The sequence below is a fragment of the Elephas maximus genome, chromosome X, assembly GCF_024166365.1.
Source record: "Elephas maximus indicus isolate mEleMax1 chromosome X, mEleMax1 primary haplotype, whole genome shotgun sequence".
Lineage (NCBI taxonomy): Eukaryota > Metazoa > Chordata > Mammalia > Proboscidea > Elephantidae > Elephas > Elephas maximus.
Window position 1 is genome coordinate 102,047,414 of NC_064846.1, and position 12,636 is coordinate 102,060,049.

Consider the following 12,636-nt stretch of genomic DNA (forward strand, 5'->3'; position numbering starts at 1 on the left):
CCTCAGGGAAGGATAGGATCATGACCTTTATTCCAGGGCTATGTACAGACCAAGAGTCTTCTCAATTTCTGCTATCCCAAAACTGCAGAGTTGGAAAGGCCTTTGGAGGCTATTAATTCCTCCCAATTCATAATTCATTGTAGAGATGGGGAAAATGTGGTCGAGAGGGGGAAAGACCTTGTGGGGGTGAGAATGGGGATCCTGACTTCTAAGACCTTTATCTTCCCACTGTATTATTCTGTTTCTGCCCTCTATTCAAGGAACTTTAGCCATCACAGAGCATGGAGAGGAGGCAGATGGATTTTCCTGAGGAAGGGGCCACCAATAGGTCAAATTACTGGTAAACCCAGGAGGAAGAGGTGGGCTGATGGGGGGTGGATAATGCCACGGGCCAGGATATTTACTCCTACACTCTAATCCCTAGACCAGGCTTCACAAAACCCAGTGACCACGTGGAGCTCCCTACATCCCCGCCTCCAGGTTGGAGCAAGGCATTGCTGCAGGCACTCCAGACTTCTAGGGTATTGGAACTAATTTCCCAAGAGGCTTGCGTATGTCCTAGGTTCCCCATGGTTCCCACGGATCCCACCCCTGCAAGGATTCACCTGCTTGCACTGAAAATGAACCTCTAGTTTCATCGAGGCATAATTGTTCAAGGTCATCAGCCTCCTGCAAAAAGACAAAGCAGTATTTACCCAAGGGTTCCAACCCCCAAAACCTGGAATGGCCTACCAAGATACTCCCAAGACAGAAAAATCTATCCACCACTTCCCATGTCCAAGCCATCAAAACTGATCCAAGCCCCGGCGTTCATGAAGGTTCAAGTGCCAGACACAATGCTGGAAAGAGTATGGTCTCTTTCCTCAAAGATATTATAGAGATGGAAGCAAACCACTACAGAGATGGGACTGGTTCAAGAGCAGAGTATTAAACAGAAGGCACAATGGAGACACAGAGGACGAGACAAGGAATTTCTATGAAGGAAGAGGAGTATAGTTAAGAGAAGGCTTCCTAGAAGACAGAAGTGGGATTTTTAGGGAAAGAGAAACTCTTATCCCAGGCTTAGACAGGACACTGTAACAAGGTATAGAGGGAAATGGTCAGTAAACAGACCAGTGTGAGTGTAAGAAGGGTGTGATTGAGGCTGGTAAGATAGATCAAAGCCAGAGTGCAAAGGGCCTCAGGTGTCCTGTTAAAAAAACTTTGGACTTTCCTCTGTAAGCAGTGGGGAGCCAGTGACAATTTTTAAGCAGAGGAGAGTCTGCTTGGAGCTTTACAAAGCTGACTCTGGTGGCTGTGTAGAGAGGATGGATGGGGGAGGGGAGAGAGAATGCAGAGATTGGAGGCAGGGAAGCCAGTTAGGAGGCTACTGTAATAGATCCATGGAAACCCTGGTGGCGTAGTGGTTAAGTGCTACAGCTGCTAGCCAAAGGGTCAGCAGTTTGAATCCGCCAGGCACTCCTTGGAAACTCTGTGGGGCAGTTCTACTCTGTCCTATAGGGTTGCTATGAGTTGGAATCGACTCGACGACACTGGGTTTGGTTTTTTGGTTTGGTAATAGATCCAAGAAGAAGTCATTGTTTGGCCTCAAACAAGGGCCAAGGTGGTGTGAGTTGAGATGGGACAAATCAGAGGAATGTTTAGGGACTATAACTTAAGGGAGAAAAGAATCAAGGTCAGATCTTGGCTTTCTAGCTAGATTGACTAGGTAAGGGTGTCACAGACAGAAAACAGAATGAGTGAGGCCAGTGCAGAAGATGAGCTTGGTTAATATGCTGGACTCCTCCTCTGTTAGAGGGTATAAGGGATTTTTTTCCCATGAGGAAGCCCCAAGCCAAGCCTGCGGCCTGAGGCTCCCCTACCTGCACAGGGCCCCCAGAGAGTCCTCATCCAGAAAACTGTGGTCCTTCTTCACAGAGTCGATATCCAGTGGGAACGAACCTTCTGTATGTCAGAGAGAAGCAAAGATGAGTCCAGGAAAGTAGGTCAGGAACTCAGCCCCAGGATACCTTGAGCTGGAGAGGGGAGGCCAGGAAACGGGGGAAGTAGGGAGCCAAGAGCCAAACATAAAGAAAGAAGCCCAGAGCTAAGAAGGGGGACCTAGAGAGCTCACGGTTGGCAGTCTGGGCAAACGTCAGGGAGAGAACAGGTGGGTTGAGTTGGACGAGAAGATCCCATCAGTCAGCAAAGCAGATCCATGGGTGATGGCAGGCCTGAGGCCTTGGGTGGCTGCCAAGAGCCAACCTGGTATCCCTCAGCCCCTTCAAATCCTGGACTGCTTAGACAGGGAACCTCCTCCTTGGCTCACCCCTCTTGGGGAGGAAGGGAGGGAGGGCAGAAGGGACAGTGTGCAGCCAAAGAATACCTCACTTCCTTCTATTGTCTAGAACAGTGGGAATCCACTCCCTAGGATTCAGGGAGGGGAGAGGAGAGAGGAAGGAACAGGGGAGAGAGAGAATTCAAGAAATCCCACACCACTCTGCCTTACTGGGTTAAACAAGCCGATTTATTCATTTACTAATTCAACTAATATTTATTAGGCATCAACTGTGTGCCAGACACTGTGCAAGACACTGGGGATAAGGCAGAGAACAAGACAAAAGTGACAAAATGATTCCTGTCTTCACAGAGTTCAGACTCTCATGGGGAAGACAGACAATAAACAATGCACTAAACAAAAAGATAATGCAGTTATAAACACTATGAAGGAAATTAGCCAGGGTGACTGGAGTAAAAAGAAGCTGTAGAGTGTGGGGCTATTTGTAGAGTGGGTAATCAGGGAAGGCCTTTCTGAGGAAGTAACTCCTGAGCTGAATTCTGAAGGAAAAGAAGGAGACAGCCATGCAAAGAGCCTGGCAAGAGCATTCCCGGCAGGGGTAACATCAAGGTTCCAAGGAGGGAGAAGCTTGGTGTGAACAAATAGTAGAAAGGAGCCTGGAACATACAAAGCAAAGGAGAAAGTAGTAAATACAAGGTGGACCATGCAGAGTCTCATCAGCTAGAGTAAAGCATTTGGGTTTATTTCATCCTGAGGATGCTGAGAAGCCATTGGAGGGTTTGTAGCAGAGGAGTGATGTGACACACCTATGGTGAACAGGATCTCTCTGGCTGCTGTGTAGAGAACAGACTACAGGAGGGCAAAAGTGGAAGCAGGGAGGCTGGGCAGGAGCCTAGCGTACTAGTCCAGGTGAGTGGTGATGACCAGGGGGTAGCAGTGGAGGTGGTGAGAAGTGGATAGATTAAAGATATATTTTGAAGGGAGATGGTACTTGATGATGGGTTAGATATGTGGGGATGAGGGAAAAGAGGAATTAAGAATGATTCCTGGCTATGTGGCTTGAGCAAGTGAGTGGCCAGTGGTGCCATCTACTGGAACAGGGAACAGGAGGAAGGGCACGTTTATGGGGAGGCAACCATCAGGAGCTTGGTTTTAGACATGTTAAATCTGAGATGCTTGTTGGATATCTGAGCAGAGATGTTGAATTGGCAGTTGAAGTGAGGTCTGGACATATTTGGAAGTCATCAGAATGTAGAGGACACTTGAATGAGGATCCCATGGGAAAGAAATGTTGAGAGAGAAGAGGGCCCAGGATTGAGTCCTGGGACACTCCAACATTTAGACATCAGCTAGAGGAAGTACAGTCAGCTAAGGAGACTGAGAAGAAGCAGCCAGAGGCAATCCCAGCCAGGAGAGGGGGTTGTCTCAGCAGCCAAAGGAAGGAGTGGCCGGCTGCACTGAATGCTGTTGAAAAATTGAGTAAGACAAGGACTGGGAGTGGCCACTGAATGTGACCACGTGCAGCTTGACAAGGACTGTCTTATTGGTGAGGTAGGGATAAAGCCAGGGTGCAGTGGGGTGTAAGAAGAAGAGGGGAAGTGGAAACAGCAAGTGTGAAAAGCTCTAAAGAAAAGAAGAAAAATGAAGAAACAGATATGAGGCCATTGCTGCAGGTAAGGCAAGGTTAAGGCGGGGCCACCAGGGTGCACATCTCCAAGAGGCTCCCTTCACACTGTATCTATGCAAATACCATCCTTAGAAGTTGCACAAAGCAGTGACCCTGGTCAAGAGAAAGTACTTTAATATGTGGGAAACACTAGAGCCTGTAGAAGCTGATCCAGTAGAGACATGATGATGTAGGAAATAGTGGTTGTAACTAAAAACCCAAAGTCCCTGAGAATTTTTTTGAGCAGAACCAGGATACACAGCTTCTTGTGTGGTAGGAGGAAACAAACAAAAAAACCCATTGCCACTGAGTCGATTCCGACTCATAGCAACCCCGTAGGACAGAGTAGAACTGCCCCATAAGGGTTTCCAAGGAGCAGCTGGTGGATTCAGACTGCCAACCTTTTGATTAGCGGCCAAGTGCTTAACCACTGTGCCACCAGGGCTCCTGTGGTAGGAGAAAGGATTTGATTTGCCCCATTTTATGGATGAAAAATTGAGCATTAATACTGTATGATTCCAACTATATGACACTCTGGAAAAAGTAAAGCTCTAAAAAAAAGAGACACTAAAAATAGTGGTTGCAGGGATTGAGGGGAAGGAGGTGAGGGGTGAATAGATGGAGCACAGGGGCTTTTTAGGGCAGTGAAACTGATCTGTATGATACTGCAATAGTGGATACATGACATTATGCGTTTGTCAAAACCCATAGGTCTGTACAACACAAGGAGTGAACCCTAATGAAAACTACGGATTTTAGATAATAATAATGTATCAATGACAACCCTGGTGGCATAACGGTTAAGTGCTATGGCTGCTAACCAAGAGGTCAGCAGTTGGAATCCGCCAGGCACTCCTTGGAAACCACATGGGGCAGTTCTACTCTGTCCTATAGGGTCGCTATGAGTCGGAATTGACTCGATGGCAGTGGGTTTTTGGGTAATGTGTCAATATTGGTTCATCAATTGCAACAAACAAAAGGCAAGATGTTAATAACAGGATAAATTGTACACAGAAGAGAGGGAGGACTTTCTGCATAATTTTTCTGTACAGCTAAAACTGCTCTAAAAAATAAAATCTATTTAAAAAAAACCCTGAGATATGGAAAGTTTTGGGGGTGGGAGGAACAACTGAGTAGCCTTACCTTCAAAAAGCTGAGCATACTGAGGGAATCCTGTTGCTCGGAGCCACTCACATGCTTTTTTGGTCTCGACTTCTGAAACAGAAAGGGGAAGAGAAACACGTGGAGAAATGGGGTTAACAGGATGCATGTATGTTGCCTCATCTTTGCTCCCCAAGCCCTGCCTCCTGTATGTCCAGGTCACAGCCTTCTTGAGCCTCATGCCTCTTTCCCTGCCCATTTTGAACTCCCTCTCCCTTCTCGGCCCCCTGGCCAAGAACATAACCCACCACTGTCAGCAACTCCCAGGAATGTCCCAGGTCAAGGAGTACTGCTGGGATACGAAGCCACAGCTGTGTCCTCCACCCCCCACCGAACCCTCCCAGGGAGCCATCCTCTTCCAAGTCCCTGGGTAGATCATCCTAGCACAGCTAGGACATACAAAATGTTAAACGATTATTATTATTCTTTCTCTCATTATCATCCCTAACTCTCTGTAGCACTTTGTTAACCAAATCTTATTTAATATATATGACAACCTGTATATCAGTTTTAGATATACAAACTGAGGCTCAGAAAGGAAGTGACCTGTCTACAGTCTCACAGTTGAAGAAGCAGCACAGTCCTGGGTTGGAGTCCAAGCTTGGCTGGACTCCAATCCCGGGGTTCCTGCCCTTCTGACGTAGCAGCTTACCCAGTGCTCTTCTTCCCCTACTACTTATCCAATTCCACCCCTCGCTCCCCAGAGAGGTTTCCAGGACTGCCCCAGCTCTCCCTAGTGGCACTGCCAATTTGTAGCACCACCCAGTGTTGAATGTCATGCTGACACAGCTCTGGCCTCTGGGAGTCTTGCATGGCAGTGGCTGGTGGGCCTCCCACCTCTACCCAGGAAGTGCCTGGCACAGGGCTGGACATCCTTACCTGCCTCAGTGGGAATGTGCAGCTTGACTGCAGCCACAAAGGCGGCCCTCTTAGGATAGGCCGAATACCAGGAGCAAAGACCTGAGACTGCCCAGGCAGCTATTTGCTCCCCACCCAGGTGGTGCCAGGGAGGAGAGGGGCTAGAACCATAGGACCTGAAATCGCAGCAGGGACTGCTGGCCTCAGCAGGGCTGCTCTGGAGATACAGTCCTGCCCCCAACATTTCCTCCACTTCCTTAGTGCCTGTGGTTGGCTGGCCCCGCTGACCAGAGGACTCCAAGGAGACTGGTGGGGCTTTTCCAAGACAGGAAGAACTCTTTCTTCCCAGTGTTCTCCCACAAGGAAATCCAGGATGACATCCTGGCAGCCAGGACTGATAAGATAAAGGACAAAACAGTGCAGAGATGCTGGGTAGGTAGACACTGGGAGGGAAGAGTGAGGGAGGGCGGAACCCTGTCAAAAAGATAATAGATTCCTCAAGAGTCACACACTGATGACAATTTTAGGGTGAGAAGAGAAATGTCTGCAGCCCCCAGGCCCCCGGAAGTTTACAGGGCAAAAGGAGTGGCGTTGGGATGAACATCTGTGCATCTCAGCGACTGTACGTACTGTATAGGGTGGGTACCAGCATCTGTCTCTGCATATAGTTATAGCCAAGTTTGCTCATGTCCACGATCCACGCAGGTTAGTGTGGGATCGTGCATCTGGTTCTATCCACAAGCAACTCCATCTGCTCAGGCATGTGTATGCACGTACACACACATGCACATACACACACACGTTTGCTCACATATTCACTCCGCTATCTGGGCATGTCTCTGTGTAGCTGACACAGGCAGGAGCAATATGTGATCAGGAATGTGCACCAGTGCATGTGTGTGTGTGTGTGTGTGTGAGGGTGTATCTGAAGCTATGCTGACTTCTCTTTAGGACTGCCCACCTGAGCAGGCGTCATCTCTTCATTAGACAAGTCTTTCCTGAGCCCCTACTGCAGAGGTGGATTATTCAATAAGCAAGGTAAGCACAGGCTTATTCATGCTTACTTACTAATCTGTGGTCAACAATTTCACCTTTTTTTCACCACATCAAATATTTTCCTTCTAAGTATGGCTGGCATTTGTCTCTTTCCCAACCCCAGAGCACCTTCCTACAGAATCAAAAAGCCTCTTTTCAAATTTACAGTCCCTGACAGGGACAGATGACTTAGTAAGCAAGGTAAGCATGGGTTCATTTGTGCTTACTTACTAATTTGTAGTGAACAATTTCACACGGGTTTCACTTTGATATGTGATTAGTAAGTAAGCATAAGTAAGCCTGTGCTTACCTTGCTTATTGGATAATCTGCCCCTGCCCTCCTGTGTGCCAGGTATTCTTTTAGGGGGTTGACAGGTTCGTGAGGGAGGCAGACAAGTAAACAGACAATATGCTGTGATAAGACAATGCACAATACATTCCATAACCAAAATGTGATAAGGAGTTAGTGACAGAGGTTAGCATGGAGACTGCAGGACACAGTCTGAGGGAGAGGACATCTGTACCTGGACCTCGATTTGCAAAGCCAGCTCCAGATCCCAGGGCTCCTGGATCCTAACCCACAGCTTTTTCTGGAAAGGAATTTATGTGTATGTGTTTTATGTTAATGCAACTTTTTAACCTATGGTAAAGATCTAGAAATCACTAGCACGATTGAGAGGCCCTAGCAAATGTTTGTTACAGAACAGACCAGCTAGCATTACTTCTGCTCTTGCCCTACCACAGCCCAGCTGGCAGGGGGCAACGGAGGTCTGGGAAAGGATCCAAGTTTCTAGGCCAGTGGCAGTCTGGGTAATGTGGTAAGACCAGCCCCGGAGGACTTATGCAGGCCGAGGGAGCATTTGAAAGACAATGGCCCTTCCCCATCCTCAGTGCCCCTCCTGGCAGCCAGCTCTACTTTCCTGTCATTAAGACAAAAAAGGGGGCGCCAAAGGATGGACTGGGTCAGAATTTCCAGAGAGGCAGGCCCAGGAGGAGACAGTGACCCCTAAGGTTCACAAGTCTGGTATGGCCACCCCAGGCAGGGGAGCCAATCCCCAGGGATTGCCTGCATGCCATAAGCAAACGAACAAACAAACAAAAACACTTGCAATTGAACTGATTCCTACTCATGGCAACACCATGTGTGTTAGAGTAGAACTACATTTCATAGTTTTCATGGCTGTGATTTTTCGGAAGCAGATTACCAGGTCTTTCTTCTGAGGCGCCTCTGGGTGAGCTCCAACCACCAAACTTATGGTTAGTAGACGCACGCGTAACAGTTTTTGTCACCCTGGAGCTCCTTGAAATCTCGCTTCCGCTCTCAGTCACTTTTGGCAGAACACAGAGGAGGAGCGATAAGGAGAGAGGCGCCTCCCACTCTTACTCCTGTTCTCCTTCCTAAGCCTGAAGGAGGTAACAGACTGAAGTAATCCGCCCCCCAATCCTATTTCTCACACATCTGCACCAAGCCACAGAGCCCATGGGGGGCAGTGCCGACAGCCTGTCTGCTACCCTAATGCTAGGCAGTGGCCCTGGCAAGGGTTAGTAGGAAGGGGACTAGCTCACTCCGGTGAGCCCCAAGCTCTTTGATTCCTGTGTAAAGAGCCCTAACTCCTCCCTAGTCAAAGAGCGCTCCCTGTACTAGCAGCATCAGGATCACCTGGGAGCTTGTCAGAAATGCAGACTCCCAGGTGCCACCTCAGAGCTACTGAATCAGAATCTACAACTGACAAGATCCTCAGGTGATTTGAATGCACATTAAAGTTTGAGAAGTGCTGGCCTAAATTACCATGTGGCTTAGCGAATTTCAACCTTAGATGCACATTAGAAACATCTAGAGACCTTTTTAAAAATACCAATGCCGGGGGCTCCATCCCCAGAGACTGATTTAATTGGTCTATGGTGGGTTACTTCATGTCAGTATTTTTTTTTAAGCTACAGTATTGGGCATACTGAGGCCTGAGGGGCTTTTCCAAGGTCACAGAGAGTTAAGTGTCACAGCTGAGACTATAATCCTGATCTTTTAATTCCATGTCCAGCAGCACTCTTTTCCATTGCATTGTGCCACCTGCCCTCAGATACCCTGCAAGTAAGGGTCTTGGTATTCAGCTACATTTCAGGGGCAAGGATGGTTTTTAAAACAAGAGCTAACTTAAGGGAAAGCTCAGCCTTGATGACTTAGATTCAAATATCCAACTCCAGGGCCCCCAACCTTTTTCTGCCCTTGTGGCCTAGTACAATATCAGGCCTGGGTTCAAATCCTGGCACTGCCAGTCACTAGCTCTTTGACTTTTGGCAAGTTGCTTAACCTTTCTAAGCCTCAGTTTCCTCCTCTGTAAAATGGGGGTAAGAGCATCTACTTCTTATAGCTCTTGTGAGCATTACATAAAATACTGGAGAGAGTATGGCACATAGTACCAAGCATTCAGCAAGTGAGTTCCCTTCCCACTCCTATTCTGCAGGGTCCCTAGGAAAAAGAGAAAACTGGAGAAAGAGGCCAGGCTAGTGTTCCCTTCTGGGTCTGGACAATGGCTGTCCCCATGCCACTGTCAAAATTGGAGCCAAATGTCTCAGGGAAGTGGGGCCAGGAGGCAGAAATTTTAAAGAGGCTGCAATATCTCCAGAAATCCTGGTGGTGTAGTGGTTAAGTGCTATGGCTGCTAACCAAGAGGTCGGTAGTTTGAATCCACCAGGCATTCCTTGGAAACTCTATCAGGCAGTTCTACTCTGTCCTATAGGGTCGCTATGAGTCAGAATCCACTCTACGGCAGTGGATTTGGTTTTTTTTTTTTTTTTGGTGTGAAATATCTCCAAAGGACAAAGCAAAGGAGTTTGAAGACAAGGTTACTGACTAAATTGCCAAGCAGCCCTCCCTAGCAGGAATCTAGAGAATGTAATGGGTTATTACAGAACAGGATGTCAGGGACATTGCCTCCCAACAATATACCACCTCATAGAAGGCTGGGAGGCCCCAATGCTTCCAGATGGAACAGTCAGAGACCTCTGTCATGGTGATTAAGGGCTGAGCTAAGGTGCTTTGCCTTCGTTCCTCCCACCCATCCCAGCCTGCCCAAGCTGGGGTCAACAGTGACAACCTCAGCCTCAGTAGAATCAATTCGCCTGGGGCTGGGGCCTGAATAGCTGGACTAAGGATTGGCTCACACGCTCAGCCGGGAGAGTGACGCCAGGCAGGCCAAGGCGACTGATGTAGGAATGTCTGTGGCCTCTGGCCCGCCTGTGTCCAGATGTGCAGATCCCAGGGCATAGCTGTCAGTGATTTCAACCTGTATTCTGCAGGCTTGGCCAAGGCTAGGGTGATGTGCCAGGACAGGTCAGGAACATCACCCAATAGGCACAAGCTGTATTCTACTGAAATTTAAGCCCAGACAATCTCTCTGGGGAGAGACCCAGCTGATATGAGCCGTAAGAGTCAGCGGAGAACTTTGGAGAGTGGCGTCTGGGGTCTTAAACGCTAGCAAGTGAGCATCTAAGATGCATCAATTGGTCTCAACCCACCTGAACAAAGGAGAATGAAGAACACCAAAGACACAAGGTAATTACGAGCCCAAGAGACAGAAAGGGCCACATAAACCAGAGACTACATCAGCCTGAGACCAGGAGAGATAGATGGTACCTGGCTACAACCAATGACTGCCCTGACAGGGAACACAACAGAGAACCCCTGAGGGAGCAGGAGAGCAGTGGGATCCTGACCCCAAATTCTGGTAAAAAGACCAGACTTAATGGTCTGACTGAGACTAGAAGGACCCCGGAGGTCAGGGTCCCAGACCTTCTGTTAGCCCAAGACAGGAGCCATTTCCAAAGCCAACTCTTCAGACAGGGATTGGACTGGACTATGGGATAGAAAAAGATACTGGTGAAGAGTGAGCTTCTTGGATCAAGTAGACACATGAGACTATATGGGCATCTCCTGTCTGGAGGGGAGATGAGAGGGCAGAGGGGGTCAGAAGCTGGATGAATGGACACAAAAATAGAGAGTGGAGAGGAGTATGCTGTCTCACTAGGGAGAGAGCAACTAAGAGTATATAGCAAGGTGTATATAAATTTTTGTATGAGAGACTGACTTGATTCGTAAACTTTCACTTAAAGCACAATAAAAATTAAAAAAAAAAAAAGAGTCAGGGAACAGGCACATTAGAAAGCTCCAGAGTCAAATCAGGCCTCAGGGCCAGACCCACAGGTCTCCTGGAGGGAGTCTCAACGCAGGAATGGCTGAGCAGCAGTGGATAGTTTCGGACATCAATGACAATATCTGATCCTACGTATATGTAGGCCACATACCAAGAATGACCAATGGTGATAACTAAGTTGGAGAAAAAGCTTTCTGCAATCAAGTCGGCTCCCCTTCTTGCTTAGGGAACTTGCTTCATTTTCTGAGCCTTGGTTTCCAAATCTGTACAGCGGGGATTAACAACTTTCCTGCCTACCTCCCAGGTTAGTGTACGGATTAGATCGGGCTTTTTTGTAGTTTTGAAAATGGCCATATGAAAGTTAAAATTAGAAAGGGCTTTTTATTAAATAATTTGTTATTTAATAAAATACTCGACAATTTCTACATGTACAATTCAGTGACATTGATTGCATTCTTCAAGTTGTGCAACCATTCTCACCCTCCTTTTTTGAGTTGTTTCTTCCCATTAACATAAACTTACTGCCCCCTAAGCTTCCTATCTAAACTTTGAAGTTGCTGTTGTCAATTCAATCTCATATATACAGTTCTTAAAAGAGCACAATGCTCAAGGCAGACATTCTTTACTAGTTAAGCTAAATTATTGTTTGGTTTTGAGAAGATTTCAGGGGATATTTTTGGTTTAAGTTTTAATGATATCTCAGGGAAATAGTTTTGGGGGATCGTCCAGCCTCCATGGCTCTAGAAATTCTGGATTCCATGAGATTTTGAAATTCTGTTCTACATTTTCTCCCTTTTGATCAGGATTCTTCTATAGAATCTTTGATCAAAACATTAAGTAATGGTAGCCATGCACAATCCAGCTCTTCTGGTCTTATGGCAAAGGAGGCGGTTGTTCTTGGAGGCAATTAGCCACACATTCCATTTCCTCCTCCTATTTTTGACTCTCCTTCTTCCTCTGTTGCTCCAGGCAACTGGAGACCAATTCTTGTGCCTTGGATGGCTGCTTGCAAGCTTTTAAGACCCTGGACTTGAAAGCAGTGACACAAACAGACATATGTACACCAATGTTCATTGCAGCATTATTCGCAATAGATGAAAGGTGGGAATAACCTAAATGCCCATCAACAGATCAATGGATAAACAAAATGTGGTACATGCATACAATGGACTACTACTCAGCTAGAAAGAGAAATGAAGTCTTGATAAGTGCTACAACACAGATGGAGCTTGAAGACATTGCGCTGAGTGAAGTAAGTCAATCACAAAAGGACGTATTTTATATGACTTCACTTATATAAAAAAGACAAGAACAGACAAATGTATAGAAACCAAAGTTTATTAGTGGTTATCAGGGGTAGGAAAGAGGAGGGAAAGGGGGGCTATCGCTTACAAAGTGCTGCGTTTCAGCTTACGGTCATGAAAAAATTGCATTAAGGGTAGCATTGCACAGCTGATTAATATAATTGCCATCAATAAGTTGTACAC

The 12,636-nt window shown here is 47.1% G+C and overlaps 1 protein-coding gene across 7 annotated transcripts in view; it reads right to left on the reverse strand.

Annotated features, from left to right (window-relative positions):
- Positions 1-12,636, reverse strand: part of STARD8 (StAR related lipid transfer domain containing 8) — a 110,026-nt gene that overhangs the window by 9,732 nt on the left and 87,658 nt on the right. For 3 of the 7 annotated variants that reach the window (XM_049872350.1, XM_049872348.1, XM_049872349.1), the window contains 3 exons: positions 5,088-5,159; positions 1,863-1,944; positions 606-669 (listed from right to left, as the gene is read on the reverse strand). In XM_049872350.1, coding sequence (XP_049728307.1) covers positions 606-669; positions 1,863-1,944; positions 5,088-5,159 — 218 coding nt within the window. Of the gene's footprint in view, positions 1-605; positions 670-1,862; positions 1,945-5,087; positions 5,160-5,984; positions 7,488-7,522; positions 7,589-12,636 lie in introns of those variants that run through there. The other 4 variants (XM_049872353.1, XM_049872351.1, XM_049872347.1 and 1 more) reach the window with 3 other exon arrangements.